At 38.1% G+C, this 21,974-nt stretch overlaps 1 protein-coding gene across 1 annotated transcript in view; it reads right to left on the bottom strand.

Annotated features, from left to right (window-relative positions):
- Positions 1-21,721, bottom strand: part of SCAF4 (SR-related CTD associated factor 4) — a 46,512-nt gene extending 24,791 nt beyond the window's left edge. Inside the window, exons 1-10 of the mRNA XM_059819788.1 lie at positions 21,692-21,721; positions 10,399-10,482; positions 9,740-9,784; positions 8,705-8,866; positions 6,254-6,389; positions 3,639-3,778; positions 2,916-3,092; positions 2,445-2,545; positions 631-739; positions 115-282 (exon numbers count right to left, since the gene is read on the bottom strand). Of these exons, the coding sequence (XP_059675771.1) occupies positions 115-282; positions 631-739; positions 2,445-2,545; positions 2,916-3,092; positions 3,639-3,778; positions 6,254-6,389; positions 8,705-8,866; positions 9,740-9,784; positions 10,399-10,482; positions 21,692-21,721 (1,152 nt within the window). The remainder of the gene's footprint in view (positions 1-114; positions 283-630; positions 740-2,444; positions 2,546-2,915; positions 3,093-3,638; positions 3,779-6,253; positions 6,390-8,704; positions 8,867-9,739; positions 9,785-10,398; positions 10,483-21,691) is intronic.
- Between the last annotated feature and the right edge of the window lie 253 nt (positions 21,722-21,974).

The following is a 21,974-nucleotide window of genomic DNA, read 5'->3' as shown; positions in this document are numbered from 1 at the left end:
AACCATCTCTGTCCATGGTTATGAAATTTCCTCTCCTGAACAAACTATACACATTTCAGAAAGACATGTATTAGAGCATTTTAAGTCAGCTTGTTTACTGCAAGGGGTCCTCACCTGCTGATGTGGTTTTTGCATGTGTGATTCACTCTGTACTGGAAAAGGAGACTGAAAAGTTTGCTGCACAGGTGCTGTTGGCGGAATCACAGGCTGAGCCATGGGTGGAAACTGCGGGGTAGGCAGGAGACCAAAACCCGGCATTTGCCCGTTAGGAGGAAGCGGAACCTTTGGAGAAGAAAAAGCACAAAAACTTCCAGTTAGGAAAAAAAATTACATTAGCTTTCCCAGTTTGCTAAAGTAAAATTGTATCTCTGCTCCAAAGTCACAATAAAAGACAAGAAGACTGAGAAGGATGAAGTAGGTCAAGTGTTTAGGTGTACAAAGCAAAAATCTTCTTCTTCAAAGCCTGACTGGAACAGAGAACAAAAATATGTTTCTTGGGAAAGTTGGAGGGCTAAGCCATATTCACTCTTCAGTAAGAGGAACACCACTTCCTTACTTCGGCACCAAAGAAAACAACACAAGATAGAAAACATAACACAACAGAAGGACAAGGGAAAACCATCAAGTTACCTGGTGACGCATTGGATCCTGTTGTATTCCCATCATTCGCTGCTGAAAAGGATCCATATTTGGGAGTTGAGGAAATACTGGCTGTTGTATACCTTCTCCTGGAAATCCACTAAAACCAGTAATATTTTGGAGAGACAAGTCAGTAGATACACAGATTTTTTGCCTTTATTTTACGTATTTCTATGTACATTTACACATTCTTGCTTCAAATTTAGACAGAAAAGTTATCCTTACTATGATCCCATTTCCTCTCTAAAAAGTGAAAACAAAAAAAGGAGAAAGAGTGGCTTCCTTATCTTTGCTCCACTGTAAGAGCAGTCCTTTAAAATTTAAAGAAATGCTACATAAAGGTTTAAGCCTCTCTTCCCTCTGTACTTCTATGACCTTGCTGAAGATCTCAGTCTATGGAAATTTTTCATGAGGGTTGTCTGCCTTAGGCTAACACTCTTCCTTTCCAGTTCCTCTTTTGGGAAGAAGAGAAGTAAGCCTTTTCCTCAAGGGAAATAAACTGACCATACTTTTGCTGGGAAAAAAACTTTAGTTTGGGAGGAATTTAGGGCAGAGGAGAAAGGGATATGTATATCACACAAGGATTACAGTAATGCCATTCACTTCCTGATTCAACACACAGAATGGACAGTGCTCAGGGTATTAATGAGGTCTGTGCAGTTAATAGGACCTGTTTACAGGTTGCAGTTTGTGTTAAGAAACTGAACAGGATTTCAGGAAGATAGGAATTTCATGGTGATGTGAAATGGAACTTTGTAGTATTTTAAGACACAGGTGCCATACAATTCTTAGATGATTCTGGACAGATCAGTTCTTCATATAGAGTATTACTGATTTTGTGTGCCCAAAATGAGACTACTGGAATCTTCAGAAGCATCTTACACAACTATAAGGTAATAAGAACAGAGGCTTTGAAGTGCTACAAATGGAACATGAACATGCTGAAAAGTCTAGTCCAATGATCTCTGGTTGGGCATACACAAGCAGTGCTTATGTTTGACCTACCTCATCTTTCTGTACTCCAGAGTTCCATCTACAGATATATAGAGAAAATACTACCAATTTACTTAAAAGGCATTTTAATTAACTAATACTTGTGGAACATTAAAGTGCTCAAGGTGATAAACACAGTAAGAAAGCCAATGACAAAGTTAGTGATTCTGGTTTTGAGAGCAGGGTTTGGATGGCATTTACAGAAAGTTAGACATGGGGCCACATACTGAAGCAGGGAAAAAAGAAATATTGACTAACCCAGGTATTGAGCACCATCCAGCCTGTGCACTGAATGAGAGAGAGGTCCTGTGGAAAAAACTAGTATGTGATCATGTAATTTAAGACTTTATCATAATGCATATTAAAAGGGAAACAGGAGTCTGAGTTAGTTTGCGTGGGTATTTAATGTTTGCGAACATAAAGCTGCAAAGCCAATTTTAATTTTTTATATTGTTAAAACTACCAATGTTTGGAACAGCATCTTTTCCCCAGCCAGCAAAGCAATCCAGCTGATTACTAACAACGCCCTGACACACTCAATTGTGCAATAAAAACATGGAACTAATCTTGAAACCAAAGCTGCGCTTTTCTCTACAGAACACATTCCTCTGTCAATGATGCAACATGCCAAACCTACAGCAGATCACCAAAGTAAAAAGACAAAAAAAAAACCACCCCAGAAGTTGTTAACAACGTTTTAACTTTGGACTATAACAGTTAAGCACTGAAGTAACTTGGAATGTTAATCAGCTTTCTAACCTAAAGATTTTTAGAACAAAAATTTATTAATTTTATTACGACACGAAACTTACAAAGCTGGCTGAGAAACTGAAGGAGAAGGAGCTGAATCTTCTTTCTTTGAATCTTCCACTGCTTCTGGTTCATCATCATAGTCAAACCGATCTAGCAGCTTCTGAAAGAAATTACATGAAATGAGCCAACTATTTTTTCTGTATCTTATATAATTGGCAGCCAAAATAACCTTATTATTGAAGACTTACTATGTATTTAACAGCTCTAGAATTAAAGACAAGGTTAGAAACAGAAAAAAAAAAAAAAAAAATCTGTATCCTAATACAGACTCAGAAACTGTCCAAAATCAGTTTTATTCAACTTTAGAAAATGCGAAGGCTATAAAAACAGGAAGCTGACCTCCAAACAGAAAGAGAAGAAACAAAATTTGCATAATTTTTCTCCTAACAAATGGAGGACATTGAGGCATCCATCAAACAATCTTCCGCTGAACTGAAAAAGTTAAACACAAAGAACAAATGAAGACTTACTTTGTCAAATGATGTTTTTTGCTCAGGCGGTGGGAAAGCAGCTTTTTGCTCTGGTGGTTGTGCTGCTGTCGTTTTCAACTGAGCAGTAATAGCTTGAACCTGAGCCATCACAGTGTTATCTATGACCGGTGACTGGGGTTTTTGAGGCTGTTGAAAAGTCTGAAGAATTTGCTGAAGCTACAAAAACATATATAGTATTAAGAATATATCCTTATATAAACACATAGTATTGAAAGAGTTGTAGGATATAAATCTTACATCAAACCAGACTATGGCACAATATGAACACCACCACCAACCTGACTGAACTATGGAGAACTTTCAGCAAGACCAAAAGTCACTTTTTAAATACTTCAGTGGCAAAATTCAGCAGATCCCAAGATTTCAGTATTCAGGCCTTTCAACACTGCAAACATTTAAGTGGACCAAATAATAAAATTTGTGTTTGATATATTCTGCCTGTTCTTGAAACGTTGTGACTGCATCAATTCAGAACTAATTATTTAGGAATATATAACTGAATTTTCCTCAAATACCATAATTACTTGATAGAAGGGTCACAGATCATTCAAATACTGACTTTAACTCTTAGAAGTTTTCCACTGAAGACCTTAGGGAGGCTTTTTGTTTTGCTACAAATCAAGGATATTACTTCCATCATTGTTTCCCCCTCATTTAACATAAAAACTGAAGTTAGAAGGGAACCAAATATAAACAGGTTACCTGTTGTCCTTGTGTTGTTTGAAACAACTGAGCTACAGCTGCAAAGGCATCAGAACTGGGCAACTGTGGCACAGTAGGTACTGAGTTAGCAGTAACTTGAGGGGGCTCTGAAGGAACCTTTGCTGGAGGGGGCGGCGAACCTAAGAGTTTCATAGGAATTGAGAAAGCACTACGTTACTCCAAAACATTCATCTTACTCTTCAGTGCATACATCTACCTCCTCAAAACAAGCGTCTACCTACAATACTCTGTTTAACCCCAAAAGTCTTAACTAAACTACCCCAATTGCATACTCTATTCATTTTGCCTTTAACTGCTCCGTTCACTGCTCACATCTGTGTATTACACTAAGAAAGAAAACAAAGAAAAATGGCCTATCTGAAAACTAGTCCAGCATGGCATTTTAGATCACAACTCAATGTTTATAATTGTACAATTTTAGAACAGTTAAGAGAAAAACTGTTAGTCAAACAATGTTAAGCAATGCGTATCAATACACTTAAAATGTTAGTTCTGGTTACAAAGTTCTGGACTCATTCTTTTGGATTAATATTTCAAATCTATCATCTAATGGTTCATTTTAAAAGCAAGTGAGTTTCTCTTAATATTTTCTAGCAGTAACTGAACTTTTGCTGAAACATCTGGTAATAATTAAAGGTTTTTAAAAATTATTTCACAAGCATTATTTCACCTTCTTTGATAAGGTTTGTTCACGTGCCACTTTTGCATAGGCATAAGCCAAACCTGCATCTGATAGATAAATCCTCCTACCATAAAAGTAATTTTTACTAATTCTTCCAGGAAAAGACTTCCATTTCCACTGAGATTTACTAAAACTGAGATCACATTTTAAGACATGCTATTAGCTTTGGCTACACATGCAGCTTTCCCGTTCTATTTGCTTTAGATTACAATGCTTTTTTTTAATAAACGTTTTGCCTGTACAAAGTAAATTAGCAGTAATACCATCAATTCCCACATGCTGTGAGCAAGTAACTGTTCTTTAGCAAATACTTTTTAATGGACTACTATAAAACTGTACAAAGAGAAACAGTTAAAAAAACCCCACAGATAGAAATATTTTTTAGTTTGAGACACTAGGCAAATATTTTTGCCTCACAATACCAACTTCTTTAAAGCCATTCATCTGTTTGCAGTTTAAATAACTGCAGTGTTGACTTGCAGCAAGCAGAGACAAACATGTTGAATAATACTTTCCCAGAAGTCAGATGCTACATAAAAATACTGCAAAAAGATACGTGATTGTTTTAAAATATAAATTAACTCCCAAATTATTTCCTGCGTATATTCAGAAGGATATTTACTTGCTCAAGGGAGAAAATTTGCATTTCTCTCTCTCTCTCTCTTTCTGGCTAAACAGACTTTGAAGCATTATGAGCTAAACAGATTCTATTTCACATAATGCATTAATATATTTATTATTATTCATTAGCATATTTATTTCAGGGCCAAATTATCCCCTCTGGTGCATCTGAATAATCTCACTGAAATCAGTAATTCTGTACATGAAAATCTATGCAGAAGGCACCCAACCTGTTAGCTACTAGTGATGAGACAAAGATGGAAAAACAGTGCCACTCACCTGTCATATCAGGATGAAATTGTACAGCCACCAGCCTGAACCCAAGCTCAGATGCCAAGACATTCCCTCCCCCTTGCCCTGCCACGTTTATAAAACGTGTCAATAGGATATGCTTTCCTAAACAACGCTGGAGACCATTTCACTTATGCTCCTGTACATCATTATTTTGTTGTGTGTCACCACACCTCACTCACTCCATTACAGTTTTTGCCAGTCCTACTCCAACACACATGAGTGCAATAAATAAGGAAGTTACCAAAGCTAACTCTGAAATATAGAGTACAAACTCAAAACGAAAGCCCTCCAGAGAAAGAGAGAATTGTGGTATGAGTATCTTCATCCACAATTCCGTAACCTCACTACCAGCTTTTTATGTGGCATAAAATAGGTCAGTGAAAATACTGTGGGGAGGCCATCATTACTTTACTCTTTAGGTCAGTAGTTTTCAACCAGTAGCCCATGTAAAAGCCTACAGCCAGGCATAAATTTACTGTTCAAGAATTTGGATTTGAAACACCAGTTAAAATGTTTCGGGGCTGCATTGAAAGAAACTGGCAGCTGTTGCTTTCAGATACTAAGCTGATTCAAAGAAAGATTAAGCTCTTAACATGTAAGATCATGCTTTACTTATGCAGATTCTAACATTTAAAAAATGACATCAGAATTACAAAATTGAGAAACAACAGAAAAATGTTTCAGACCAAAAGAAAAAAAATTAAGTATTTTTTTAAGAGGGGACATTAAAATCATCTGTAAGCAAAGTGTGCACATATGTATGTGCATATGCATACACATTATATAAATTTCAGCTGTTTTCCATGTTCACATTCTGATTAATTTCTGAAGTACAGTATCAGCATTTATTTAGAATGAGTTCAGCTGCTCCACATGTGACAACAAAGTTGAGTTTATTAATATGCTACTGTTGAAACTATTATTGGGCACTTTAATTTGAAAGCAAACAAGCTATTATCATTCACCCTTTTAAAAGAAGTTATAATGTCATTCATACCTTCATTATTAGTAGCATTTTCTGTCACTGGTGCAGTGGCAGTAGTTCCTGCTGCCATATCCAGAAGAGGTTGAATTATTTCAATTTTAAATACTCCATTTTTCTGCCAAAGGTTCAGGACACGGACTATTTTACTCTGTTGAAACAAAAGCAAGCGTCAATGCTAAATACAGCTTTCCTAATTCGCAAACTCTAAATTTATCTTCCATACATTGAGAAGAAAGGTTTGAACAATATAGGAGTTCAACATAATCAGGCATACCTATTTAACAACGCCTATGTTGTCACATAGGTCAGCAAGACCTTTTACATGGCAAAGATAAAAACTGCCAACTTATTTTATTATCTGATTTAATAAAAAGCAACTTGTGCCATTTTTCTACAACTGTTCTGGACAGTCAGAAAATCCAGGTTAGACATACAATAGAGGAAGTCACATCAGCCCCATCATTTCTTCACAGATGGTCATAAAGGAGTAAAACAAACAATAAATGTGACAAGACAGACAGAGAAAATTAAGATGAGCTGGAAAGCCCTAATGAAGAGAGGGCAGTTACACCACAAAATGCTAGAACAAAGCTTTAAAGTTAGACAGAAGATTGTTTGCTTAAATTTTTTTCTACTAACCCAACCAATTCTACGCTAACACCAGAAAACCCATCACTATCATTATTCAAAAGGTCAGGAAAGCAAGTGGAAAACATTCTAACTGATCACTGCAGAAAGATTAAATTAGAACCTCTGATTGTCAGCTGTTATTTTAAGTTCATTTCTTTTTTTAACGTTAAGAACAATGAAGCTTTCAGGAACAAGCTGGAAATTAGTCTTTCCTTCTTTAGCCCAGTATTAAACAATAATATCTAACTAGATGTGCTGCTTCAGTTGGAACATGCAAGCAGGTAAAAGTCAGAATACATGTTACATTCACATACCTGTCCTTTTTGTGTACTTAGTCATCTGACTTGCACACATACACTTTTTAAGTACTTTTTACTTCTACTGTAGCTGCTAAGGATGAATCAATTATGTTCCTCCTTGTTTCAACAATAAAATGTCTTACTGTGACTCAGTTATACACACCCATGCAAATCCACCTATACTTTCACAAGCTAAGCTATTAAAGAATTTCACAAAATGTTTTCTACAGTAAAGTCAACTAGAGAGAAGCCTGAAATGGCTATTTTAAAGTAAGATTTTGGTCTGAAAAACAGTTAACTTTAAAACAGCAGCATTTTTTGGCTTTGGATATTCTATCTCTCCAGAAGACTTGAAAATAATATGAAGGCCAAAAAGTAATAAATGTAATACTCTTGTTTTCAGTCACATATTAATATTAGAGAAAAGATGTTAAAAAAAGTAGTATCATTCTCTTTGGATGTCAACCATAGTTGTTGTGTATTTGCAGATCAGTTTTCTTGTTTAGATACTAGAAATTCATTAAAGCAAGCATGTTATAAATAGTATTATTCCCCTAGTGGAAAGTATCTTAATTATTTTAGCAGTGAGATATCAGGTAGTTCCATAAAGGAGATGGATAGTCTAATTCATTTAGATGAACCAAATGGTAACCACAAAGACAGAAAGAAGAAAAGACTGCTCTATTTCACCAGGGTATTAACCCAGAAGCTCTACAATATCAGACTGAAGGCCTAAAGGTCTAAATGTTCCACATCAGAAAACTAGAGAGCGTCAAAGCATTTCAAAAGCTTAGTTGGAAAGTTAGGGAAAAAGTCAGTAAGAAAAAGAGTATTTTGCTCTTACAGTACTACCATTAAGAAAAAGAGTGAGCAGGCGATTTTCTGGAAACCAGTTGGGAGCTTCTAAAACATACTTATCTCAGGAGTCTTTTGAAATTGTTCTGACAGAGGGCAGAAAAGCCCTCTTCTGTTGGTAGCAACCTAGACCATCATGAATTCAGGATACTTTCTGAGCCTCTGTTCTATCAGCAAGTACAGCAAAACTAAGGAAACCGAGGCCTTAAACCAGTCTTGACATTGGAGAGCAGCAATGAAATTCCCAAGTATGGGATTTGTGAAGACTAAAGAAATCAACATGATGATTTTCTTAGAAAATTTTTGGGAGCAGAACCTTCACTGCCTACAACACCAGAGCTTCTCCTATAACACTTTCTTTTGGTGGGAGACACTACCTTCCATAGTAAGTTTTCCTGAAGGAGCCTCAAGAAGAAAAGTTTTGGCATAGTCACACACACTGTTGAAGTGTCTGCATGGGCAAAACAAAACTGATGAACTTAGGCAAAATAAATATTTTAACTAAAACTTTCATTTAACTATCACCTTTAATAATCCTTCTCAGCATGTTTTACTATTTCATATAACAACATTCACTACCACGGACATAGAGAATCACCAAATTAGCTTTCATGTAAGTGGAACACCAAGGTAGGACTGTTATCAATTCACAACAACACTTGAGAAATTATAGTCGTACCTTGTCTTCAGATGGACAGAGATACAAATACTGGAATGTGGCAGTAATATTTTTAGAGAATCTTGGCCCAAAAACATCTTTGTCTGTTCCAAACTGGTGACGAGACTGACGAACAATAGAGTCAATAACGTACAATCCAGGGACTTTATATTCCGGTTTGCACTGAAAGGATAAAAATAATTATCCATTATGCAGTGATACTAACAAGGTAACATACATTCACCTTAGATCTGTACATGAAATCTATACTTAGTATACTTGTGTAGGAAAAAAAAAGTTAGTTTGTTTTATGTAGAATTCTCTTAGTGCTTTACTTTTGTTTTGTTTATAGAAATGGAAAAGAAAGAAGCACGCTTTCACATTTTGGACAGAGTAAATATACCTGGATAGCTTGAAGCAGCCTACATCTTCTCAATCACTGTTTTTAAAGTACCTTTAGCATCACAACATGTAACCGCAACAACAGATCTACTACGTTAAAGTATAGACTGTCACAACTCTGCTATCAAGCTACCTCACAGTCAATGCACTGAACTACTTCCACCAACTCTATTCTCCAGAATTTAATGCAAAGTCCTTCTCTTTGGAGGTCTCTGAAGGACTTCAAATGAAAAAAGTATTTTTCCTGTTCACTCAGAGGAACTTACTTTAGGCAGCATGATAGTTTGGTTTTAGTGAGTATTACATTCTAGCCTGTTCTACATGCCTAGGCAAGCGAGAAAACGGTATTTTCTGAAAATATGTATTATCTTAGCCAGTGAAAATTAATTTGAAGTTCAGTACCTCCAGTTTCCTCCCCAGTTGCTAGACAGAGGAGGAAGGGGGAATTTCACAATTTTTTTCTCCCCTTCTTAATATTCTACAGAAAACTAAAATGACATTATATAGACAAAGAGATACCAAAAATGTATAAAATCTTAACAAAACAGAATTTTCTCCCCCAATCCCTGAATAACAGAAGCCTTTTTCATTATTTACTAGCTAGTAACAGATGCAGACAATATCTTCATCAGTAGATTATTTTTTATTTTTTACCTTTTTGATAAACTTCTCTACAATCTGGACAACATGCTTGTAGAGCTGGAAAATAAATACATAAATTAATTTATCATCTACTCAACAGTGACGCATCATTTTAGAAGTATTTTAAGTCTTTGCGCTTACTACCATTTAGGAAAGACTACAAAATATTGTAGTCACATTCTAAAAAGAAGTATGTTATAAAGCTAAGTTAATCAAGCACAGCGAAAGAGATTTCACAGGGGGGAACAGACAGAAACAAGCCATCCTTTCTGTCAGAAGTGTGTCAGTATGTACACAAAAGACACACTGCTTCTAGAGTATTAGTGGGAGCTTTCTGGATTTACTTTCTAAGCAAGTCCGCTATGTTTTAACATGCTAAGGTGCGGTTGCATCCTGCAACATTTAAAATTTTATTACATAGAAATCGCAACACCCTAGTGTAGCATTAAGAAGCAATGATTCAAAAAAATCAAGACGGCATTATGCTACTAGTCTAAAACCAAGAGATGATATTCACCATCCCACTTGTTTCTAGGTAACATTCTTAACACCAGCTAGAATAAAACATCCATGAAGCTAAGACTGGGAAATACAGAGATGCGTTTACTTAGAAGTAAAATAATAAAACATTGCTACTGTTTCAGTTTCATGTTTGTTCTATTGTACTTTACCTTAATAGCTTTAATGGCAGCTTTTGTGATGAGAATCATTTTTGCTCGGGAAATAGGAGGTTTCATCTCCATCAGTGAAAAGAGCTAAACAGAGAAAACAAATATTAAAAATGTATTCTGAAGTTTAAGCAATTAACCAAAAAGACAACATTTCAGACAACTGATTCATTACCAATGTTCCACACTACGTATCACCACAATGCTGGCTGGCCCTTGAAACAGAGAGACTAACAAGCAGATCTTTCTAGGCAATGTTCAAAGCTATCTTCCTTGTGAACTAACCCATATACACTGATTTACCAGATTTCAGTAAGGCTGCTGTCACAGTTCTATTTGTGTCTAAAAATTAGTATCTGGTAACTTACGGTACAGGCACTGTTAACTTACGGTATGGGAACTTGCTATTTTACAAAAACAATATAAAACAGAAATAACTGCAGCTTGATTTAAATTAGCCTGAGTATCTGCTTACCAAATAGAAATATTAGGATGGCCCTACAGATAGCTAGACTGACATAATCCTATAATCTTAAAAAAAAGTGCATAAAAGTATGGCAACTTTCATCCATCAAGGCGATAAATCAATACTAAGTTTTCAAATTAACATACAGGCATTGCAAATGTCTTTAATGGAGACGTTTACCATTTTGTTTGCTATGACCATACCATATTATTATTAAAATTAACTGCACCAACTGTTTTGGAGAACCCTCTGCATATTCTCCATACTAACGTCACCCAGTGGAAAAGTTAACTCCTCAAGGGCAAAGTTTTCAGAAGTTACTAGTCTTTATAGATGACAGATTGAGGCATTCTCTGAACCCAACTTACAGAATAATTCTGATCTCATTTCCATAAACGTAGCCCAGGCACACTATTATGAAGAGTTTTAATCATATCAGAGGTTAAGAAGAGTTCTATTCTGTTAAGACCATTAAGCACAAAAAAGGATTCTGCAGTGCTAGATTTAAATACTCTTTTTTTTCTTCTGAAGTCTGTATTCACAGAAAGCATATTCTATATTCAAAACATGTAGGATACAGGTAGGATGTTCAGCTCTTCAAATCTGAAAGTATGACTCTAAGCAAAAAGCCACCAAACTTCATTTTCCCAAATAGCATCACCATGACTTATACCTCATGTGTGAGGAAATTTATTACAAAACACTTTCAAAAAGTCTTGAACCTAGACATTCAGAAAAGACACCGCTCTGTCTTCCAGTATTGACCATAACTCTGAAAACAAGTATTAGTTTCACATTTCAGAAACTGAGAGAAACTACATCTTGCACACAGAACTGTCAGAGCTGATGAAACGTCCATGAAGGGCTGAACACAAAAAGCTGAGGGAAGAGGGATACGTTTTCCTCAGAACCCCAGCACCACCTGAACAGCATGACATTCTTACTGTACTTTGCTTCCTGTAGAGCATTTTAAGAGAATAGGGAAATAAGGGATTTGGGGAGGTTTGTTTTTAAATAACAGCCCTAAAGTCCGGCACTCATAAACATGCATGCGCACACACCAGAAGACACCAAAATCCAACGCACATTTCGCCACTTTCCAGACCACTCTGCCTACTCTGGATCTACAGTGAATTCTATATACTCCATAAGCTCCTGCTGTAATTTCACATCGTTAAAATAACCAGTTGCAAAAACTACACCGTATGCTACACTACGTTTTTATGCCATACTGTGCACACTCCTGTTCTACTATTCGTTAAACCTGGAAGCATAACCCACATTGGCTTGTCAGGACCATTCTCTCCTCTCCAATGTTCCTTCCCATCTTCCAAGCAGAAAGAGAAGCCAGGACATCCCAATACTACTTTTTAATTCCTCCTTCTATATCTTAGCTCATAGTTAGGTGCTCTGCTTCATTAAATATCATTTTCTATTCTTCCCATAAACTTAGCTTCCTATTTAAGCTGTGGCTTACTGAAGGTAGAATCATTATAATGTCATGATTTGTATAGTGCTAAAAACCATAGAGACCTTCAACATCTCCTACACACACATAATCATTTTTACCTTGAAATATTCCCCACAAATCACAGAAAAAATGTTTTTGCATTACATAATTTGATTTTGCTCTTCACAACAAAGAAAAAATAGAGCCCTTAAATACTAGCCAAAAATGTAATCAATTGTTTGGAACAAAGCAAAATAAGAGAATAAAAGTATCTTCATTCGACAGTGTAATGCAATGTAAGATGTCATTTAAAAATTTATCTCTTATTTTTCTATTAATTTAAAGTTCCAAGATACTTGTGAAGTGACCAACTTACACAGATTTATCCACTGTCTCAGTTAAGAAAAAAAACAACGCAGAAGACAAAAAAATTTGGCCAAATACTTAAAGGCAAGTAAAGTGATAACAAGACTTCCAGCAATACAAAATGAAAGCCTTCCACCAATAAAATAAAAGGAGGAGGCAAGAAGGTATTTACTTTCTTAATTTCATTCCTATTTCAGGAGATACGAAAGAAGAAAAATTGTCCTTCAAAACAGTGGTAGCCAGATACCTTTTCCAACACCAACATCAAATCAAGACCATGGCTTTTCATTACTAATCTCCATGAAAGGCAAGTTCTAGTGCCAGAATGCTTGCTTTTGAAAGCCATTCAAGCTGTAAGACATACTTCAGCTAACATCCCTGCTTGCTGAGAAATCACAGTACAGACAAATAAAAACTGTCAGATAAAAGACAGAAGGAGAGAGGTGTCTGTGAGTTGGACTTGTTTTTTTAAAAAAAAGCTTAATTTAAATTTCGAATTATATTTCTTTAGAATAAGTGGAAAGACTCTTGATGCTATTATTAAAACTCATGAAAATCTGTTTTAAGAGGTAACAAAAGAAAAAAAAAAAAATTTCCAAAACCCAACACCCATAAACAAACCACCAGAAGGCTCGAAAAATGAGACGGAGGAGGAAAAAAGAAGCCAACATTAAGACAGGCACTCCATATCCTTTCCTTTACACACCAAGAAGCAACTGGTCCTCCAAAAAAAGGAGCCAGTCCCATGTAACAAGAACAAAGAAGCCAGTGTGAAAGGAGCACTTCAGCATTCGTATTTCGGGAACACAACCGGAGAGAACCAGGAAAATGGGAGAGCTCATAGCAGGACAGAAGATGACAATAAACAAGGGGCAGCAAAAAAAAAAAAAAGATGTGTCTTAAAAGGTATCTCAAGAATGACTTTGCAACTAGGGGAAAAAGAAAAAAATCCAAGGAGAAAGAAACTGCCAGAGGGCAGGAAAAAGGGAAATCAGCTAGATGCTCTGAAGTAGCCACGGAGGATGCAATAAAGAATATGGTAGCTTGGAGAAGCCATTAATTAAAGAGCACGAGAGGCTGAAACTTAGGCTAATAAGGCAGGAATAAACAAGAGCTTTGGAAGAACAGGATTGAGCAGATCACTGTAAATTGTTCCTTTGCTGTTACAGACAGCACTCTGCGCAACAGCAACGAAAACACAGTAAAAGCAATGAGGTCAGTACACACAGATATTTCCAGCTAAGGATGAACTACAGCTGAAACATGCATCAAATGGAGATGCAAATATTTTATATATAAATATATATGCACAAATACATATATACACACATATACGTATATGCACATATGTGTGTGTGTGCATGCGTGTGTGTGTATATGTATGTATTCTGCCCTCTCTTCACACTCACCCCCATCACTATCTCCTGGAATAGCGCATCAAAACTTTGTTGCCTTTTTAAATTTTCATAAGATTTTAGAATACCAAATGACTATTTTAAAGCTGATTTTTATTTAATTTTCAGTATCATAGTTACATGTGTCAAAGCCATGTTTTAAAGACGGGTAAATCTAAAATTTAACAACTTTACTAGTTCCTCATGGATTTTCACTGTTAGAAGGGGAAACTGTTCAGTAAGACACCCATGTACTTTACATCTGCATACATTCAATTAGACTTGGATCTTCTTTCATACACATTTCCCAAACCAATATATGGAAAAAACCCCACCTATTTTCAGAGGACCGTCCTTCCAATAATACATCTAATTCCACAAAGGGCACCATGATCAGCTCAAAAAACAACCTAGACACAAAAACTTACACTTTATTTAAAAAATAAAAGAAATGTGATGGATGTAACAAAGGCAACAACAACTTGCAGCTTGAGAGTGTTTCCAATGTACTGCCTCACAACAGGAGCCTGTCCCTGGAATGCTCTGCCCTGTAAAGTCTGACCTGCTAGAAATGACTTGCTAATGTAGAAAAACTAGTAGAGAAAGGCTTAGCCACAAAATGTTATCAAAATCATTAATGCAAAGGTCAGAAGAAAAACTTTCCTATTTCAGTTATAAGTCTCACCTGTTGAAAGCAGTACGAAAAAACCACACTTTTGTTTTACACAAGCTCTAGCTTAGGATACAATTTCAATTTAAGAATTTCCAAACACTTCTGGAACCTCCCTCCCTATATTTGAAAGTCTGTGCACTGTAACCACACATGTTTTTAAAAGGAATCGTTTTTTTGTTGCTCCGTATCAACCCATGTACTACAAAAAAGTGTAGGTATTAAAGAGCCTACTACACTCAAGCCACAATACAAAATAATGATTCAAGGGTATTTCTGTGTACTTTTCCCAACAATATGGAAGTACAGGATAAAATATCTATAAAGCCAAGAACCTCAAAGGCAGAAAAATCACCTGCTCATTTTCAGGCTAATAAAGACAATTAAAAAACAAAGATAAGCAACTCATTAAACCATAGCAGATAACAAAAGGGAGACCAACCATATTGCCTGCTATTTAAAGAGCAATCTAGTAACCACCCCCAAATGAAAATTCCATGTAAAGTACAGAAGTACTATAGAAAACACGTGGCAGGAGTGAACTAAGAAGGCCTTCCAACTCAAACTGTAGAACCTGCCCCAGTTCATAAGCCGTGGGTGAGGTGTACTAGGAAGGTGGGTAACAGGAGAAGGAATAGGAAGATGGTCTTCAGTTTTCATTCTTTCAAGCAGCAAATTATTAATTTCTGCCATTCTACAATTAATGCCCTTTGAGGGTCTATTTTACACAGAAACGTGAGAACTATGGGTTTTTGAAGCAAAGGGGAGAATCACTATTTTCAAATTTACCCACAGCCTTACCTTAGAATCCTAAAAAGACAGCATGTCTGGGCACAGCATGTCTTTAGAACAAGAGCAAGTTGAAATGTAGGAATACTATCAGCTTCACTTTGTTATTGAATTCATTACAAGAAAAGCAAAAGCAGACAGTGATGTGTGGATGCCAGTAGAGAAGAAACAGGGGTGCCAAGGGAAAAACATAAAACACATGGTCAGAGAAAAAAGGCAGGCAGCTCATACACTTTCCAAACCGGAAACTATTAGGGAAGAAGTGAGACAGTGTCATCCAGTGAGACTTACCCATCGGCACAGAAGAAAAAAAAGATCAGGCTTATATCTTTTGGGGTGTCTCGAGCTTGATGTATGATCTTAAGTCTATTTATCTGTTTTAAGCATGAGATAACATAGTAGGAAGGTAAAAATACCTTTTAAGACTTGAACTGACTTCCCTGGCTTTGCTCTCTTGCTGAAGTTTCTTTGCCATAAAAAGGTCTCTTTATTTACAAATAAAGATGTATGGCTCCATTTTATATACTTACTAAATAAAACCCACAGGAAAGAAGCAGCACAGTTAGAAGCATGGTCTACTGAAAGAAACACAGTGTTTAGTGACTAGTGGATAACAAGCACGCAGGTCATTGTTACAATACTCTCATTCAATCTTCCCTTCTCTGATTTTCACAGAGCAGTCTAACATGCCCTCAACAATTTCATCAAGTCTTATGTATCCAAGAATATTTCTCTAAGCAGGCTCCATACACGCATATGACACAGTCAGTACTCTGTACATTCACTCATTATTTTTTGGAATGTATTTTATTCATGCATTTAGAAAACACCAGATACAGCCGAACTACAATTCACTTATAGACATATAATTGTAGTTATTTGTTCATGTGCCTACAGAAAAAAAAAAGATGATGGAAGACGCAACTAACAAGCACAGATACCATACTATTTTCTTAACAAAACACCATTACTATTAATGCATGATCAAATCTTTAAAAGGTCAGATGTTTTAAAAAACACACGGATCCTAAGGAAATCTGTTAGCCACATACATTTTCCTTCCCCTATAAAACTCATTGCTTCCCTTCCTCTTCAGGTCCCCATTCTTCCTTGAGCTACTAAGAAAAGGAGAAAGATAATGTCTACTAGACTTCTGTCACTAAGCTACGTCTCAGAGGATCAATGCAAGTTTCAAATTCTTGACCATCAGCTGTGAAGCATACCAAGTATTAGGTGCTGCTGAAGGTAAGAGATCACCATAAAATTCATGGCTGTCAGGCTACATTCTTTGGAAAATAAAGTGAGATTTAAATTTGACCAGATATGAACCCCAGGCAATGAAGCTAAATAGTACTTCATCAACTAAGCTATTTCTGTGACCTAGAAAGACCATTCATAAATTCTGAATCACTGGCAAGAAACATCTTTACAAAAGACACTCATATGAAAATGAGATCATAAAGGTACACAGAATAGAATTTTGTTTTCTACACAAGTGTTTTTGAAACTTATCTGCCTTTTAGGATGAGTGCTGGGCTCGTAAGTCCAGCATGTCTCCTGAAAAGCTGTTCTTCTCTTACCAAGAATCTCTACTAGAATGCCACAGCTCTCAATATTCCCGGAAACAGTTCAGTCCAGAAGCAACAGACACAGCTCTTTCAGGATCACACTGATGATGACCCTTCAATTACCATGATACAGTCATAAAAGCAACAAAGCAACTTTCATCCCAAAAAAGCTGCACACTACTTCTGCAGTAATTTCAGCCTGGGTCTCACAGTTTAAAAAAAGGGGCTAAATTCACTCTAAAACTCTAGTAGCACTCTCCTATCTTTCTCTCCCTCTATCCCATCCAAATAGCATTTGAACTACTGCTTAAGCACTCTCCCAGGACATGTGGGAGGCAGCACTGACATAAAAATACAGCCTATTGCACCTACTGAAATATGGGAATCATTTCAGGCAGCTACAACAGGTAGCAGCTTCCACTGTTTTCTTAAAGAGACAAAGGGTGCCAAAATGCACAAAAGACTTTGTTCATCTTTCCTCCAACCACAGATCTTTGCAGTTGTGTCCTTGCTGCTTTGCCATACAACAGAGGGAATCTAACGTGGGTTCATGAGTTCCAGTAACTGCTGAAGAACCACTGTGAAGGATATCCTGCTAACCTCTATTTATAGGTCCTGGGGAGGGGAGGGGAAGAACAGGGAACAACAGATTGTAATAGAACATGCAAAATTAAGTCTTACCATTAGCATGATAGCTATACTACAGCAAAAATGCAACTGTCCACTGAATACGGATAAATAGTAAAAAAGAAAGCTGCAGCTCTAACTTTAAAGAAACAGCCCACAAAATACCTATCCTGTTTGTGATCTAGGCACGCTTAAGTGGGATGTCAATTGTTTCAGTGGTACAGATTAACGATTACCAACCTGAGGCACACGATTAAGTGAATATACTGCATTACTCAATACAAATAGAAGATTACAAAATAGGAAACTTGACTTTTTTTCTAGTTCCAGCAGCAAGACTGTGAAGAGATCTCTATTTCTAACTTTTATAACCAGTAAACTATCCCTCAAGTTTTTCAGATTAAAGAAAAGGAAACACATATCCCATAAATTAAAACACAACGATTAAAACCTTTATAAACCCTGGCGGATGTGTGGTTTGGGGTTTTTTTAGAAAAATGTTTACTTGTTTTCTTAAAAACATAACAAAGTTTTGCACCATTATCAAGTTACCTTTTGTGATTTACATACACTGTACTATTAATTTAACACAACATATACACCTAACAGTACATGAATTCTAACTCATTCTTCAGGATACAGTTTGAACTGATTTCCTCAGGGAAAATATACTATACTACGTAACTGTCAAATCCCACCTATTCCGTTGGTAATATCTGCTCAGAGTACAATTGGATAAGAATAAAGCAGCAAATGTGTTTGGTCAATACAAAGAATGTCCTTGCTCCTGTAGAAAATCGAGAATTAAGAGGCACATTTACTGGTAAACTTGCATTCAAAATATAGGTACAAAGAACAGGACTAAGGGAATGGGCAACACAATCAAACACGATCAAATTACGCAACCCGTGTAAGTTACCACCCATTGCCAGAGCCAAACTAATTGACTCTTAAGTGTTCTTTCCTAGCTTGCCACAATTGCTAAGTGCAACGTGCTAGCTCAAACCTCTATATTTAAGTTTTACCTCACAATTCAGATGGGCAGTTAACATCACATACTTATCACAATTATCTGACAGGCAGAAACTTGTTACTTCACTGCAACATAGTCATACATATTGTCAGAAGCCTATAACCCAAAGGGCAGAAACTGAACTTCCGAGTAATTGGAACCCAAGTCAGCCAAAACTACTGATTTCTACTGGACTGGGTGAACAGCTTCAGCCAAAACTAAACCGTTCAAGTTGCATAAATAAGAGCGTTGCTGGCGCTTTTCTCTTCCTCCCTAAGCTCTTTTGCCTGAGAAGAGCATACCAACATAATAGCTTAGAGGATACCTAATTTACAGCCATGATTTGAACTTGGACCTCCCACCGTTCAAGAAATTGCTGTAATCACCAAACCCACCCCAAAGAATCCCAAATTATCATAACACCTGAAGCAGTAAGCGGCATCTCCTCCTTCATATAGACTAGCAAAGAGCTGACAGCTGCCACCTCCACAGAAGAAGAGACAGTAAAGCCAGAAGCACATCACCTCTAGCATACATGGGAAGTCCAGCACAAAACTCACGGCTGCTGCAGTTAAAGTTACCATTATAAAACCACAATTCTCTGCCTACAGTGGTGTTGTACAACCATCAGCCAGCAAGTTCTGGAATTCTTGACCTACAGGGTATTCTGTAGACACCCTGATCTTTGCTGTTGAAGCTATTTCACTCTCAATAAAATAATTAACCATTCAGTGATCAGAGGCTGGTACCTCTGTAGTCCTCACAACGTCTATGCATTGTAAGACAGTCTTACAGACAAAATGAGTTCTCACACACTCACTAGCCTGTCCTATTGCCACCATTCTGTGAATAACGTTGAAACCTTTTGTGAAACAGCTCTTTCACTTTCTCCGCTTTCACTGCGAAAGCCCAAAAATGGAACAATATCTGACTGTAAATCCTCCCCTCCTCAAAAAAGTTTGAGATGTTTCACACTTTATTTTAGTATGTATTATTTTGCATGCACAGCTTCAGGCAACACATGCTGCAAAGTTAAGAGAACAGCTTAAGAACTGGACTTTATGTTCTTAGCTAATATCATAAACACGCCTCCTGAGAACAGGACAGTAATTACACAAACCCTGAATTTACTAACATGCTAGCTTTACACATAAGTAGTCCTATGGAACTAGTCATACGTACAAATGATTGCAGAACCGGGATTGTACCAAGTATAGTTTTCTTCCCCTTAACTGATATTCAAATGAAATCCAGTGTTTTACTACCTTTCAGCAGCCAGCCATCAGAATTTCACTCAATATTTCTGATTGTATCAAGCAAAAGCATCACGCTTTTAATACATCTGAGAGGAAGATGTATGAAATAAAACATACCCATTTCTAAAAGGGAGATTAGTCACAGAATACCAAGAAACACGGCTTTCACTCTAAAGTCACACATACTTTCACCAGCAGATCAGCAAAAGAAGTGGGTTTTAGTGTTTAAGAAACACTAAGCACTGTCTGTACAATTAAGTTTTATCAAGTAGCAACATGTTGAAATGAATGAAGTGAAAGCAATAATCTGCTAGAACTTCCGTTTATATTTATGCAGGTAAGAATATTTCTGTTCTGTTTACAAGAAAATTGAAAATGCCACATGCATGCCATTCTATTTTAACATATTTGGGAAGGTTACTTTGTACCCTTCCATACCACTGGTTCAAAGCAGCACAATACACCCATAACATGGGCAAATAAATAAAAACAAAACCGTTAACAGGACGCATATACTATCTACCTTTCACTTTGTACTTCTGTAAATTTGTATGACAAGCAGTTGCAGAGAGTGAACTTTACACAGCATGACTTCATCACATGAGAGTAGTCTGCCATTTTTCCTGTTTCTGATCAACAAGCATGCACAGCAACCTAACCTTCAAAGCATATTAAACATCCTGGAATAGGTTCTGGCTTAGCTTTAACTCATTATCTGCAACGAGAATATGCATGTTCTATAGTCCATAGAGGACCTGCCAAAGTAAAATTGTCAAACTGAGGTGGGAGCGTCATCTAACCTAAGAATCATTTTAAGTCATGTGTCAAAAACTTTATAAAGTAGAAACTAGAGTATTTTTTAATATATTATGCAAAAAACAATCACGGTCCATTTTTTTTTCAAATTCCGATTGGCTGACTAAGGAATCAAAAAAAATCATCATCAGAAGACAGAGACCTTCTGTGTACCATGAAAGAAGACTGAACGCTTTACGCTTTCCAACCTACCTCCCACGTCCCTAGTGTTGGGGTCGATCCCTTAGTCCAATCCCCAGGCGTCGTTTCCACACAAAGATAAGCCCCCTCGCAGTTTTCCCTCTCTATATTCAACCTCCAGCCTATCCTATTTGCCGCCTGTTCACATGGCAGGTCTCTCGCCAAACCACTGCGAGGAAATAAAAGTGCCTCGCGCCCTGAAACGCGGCTTCCCCCTTCTTAACAACACGCACGCAGTGGGAACGCCTTGTAACAGGGATCCCGGCTCGAATGCTCTCCAGTGGAGCGAGGAGGAAACCGGGGGGGAGCGGGGGGGAGGGAGAAGAGAAGGGGACCCGAAGATCCCCTCAGCGACCTGCCCCCCCCGGCCCGTGCGGGAACCCGGGCTGCGGCGTCGCTCGGGGAACGCTCCAGGCCGTTGCAACTGCCGCGGCGGGCCTGACCCCGCTCGCCTCCATTTTACTGAGGAGACCCGATCTCCCCCACCCCCGCCCCTCGGGCCGGCGGGAGGGCCCGGGCCGAGCCAGGCCGAGCGCTGCCCGGGCCCTCCCCAGCGCAGGCCTCTGGCGGCGCCGCGCCGGGCCCGCGCGGCCCAGAGCCGGAAGCCGACCGCGGGTTGCGGGGACACGATGGCGGCCGCCGTGACCCTCCCCGTCCCACCACGGCCCCCCGCTCCCCTCCCCCCCGCTCCCCGGCTCCCACCTCCTGGTTGAAGGCGTTCACGGCCTCCATGTTGGCGGCGGCGGCGGCTGATGCGGGCGGGCGCCCGCGCGGAGGAGGGTAGGAGGAGGGGAGGGGGAGGAGAGGCAGCTCGGTCCCGCTCAGGGGCTGCGCGCGGACATGGCCGTTTGGCTGCGGCGGGGCTCGCGCTCTCCCCTCTCCCTCGCTCGTTCGCTCGTTCGATGCGGCGTCTCGCTGGCAGGGCCCCGGCACAGACCGTCTCTCCCAGCGGGATGGCGGAGCCCACGCCGCGCACAGCACCCTG

This window comes from Gavia stellata, chromosome 1, assembly GCF_030936135.1.
Source record: "Gavia stellata isolate bGavSte3 chromosome 1, bGavSte3.hap2, whole genome shotgun sequence".
Lineage (NCBI taxonomy): Eukaryota > Metazoa > Chordata > Aves > Gaviiformes > Gaviidae > Gavia > Gavia stellata.
This window is presented reverse-complemented; position numbering and strand designations above follow the sequence as displayed.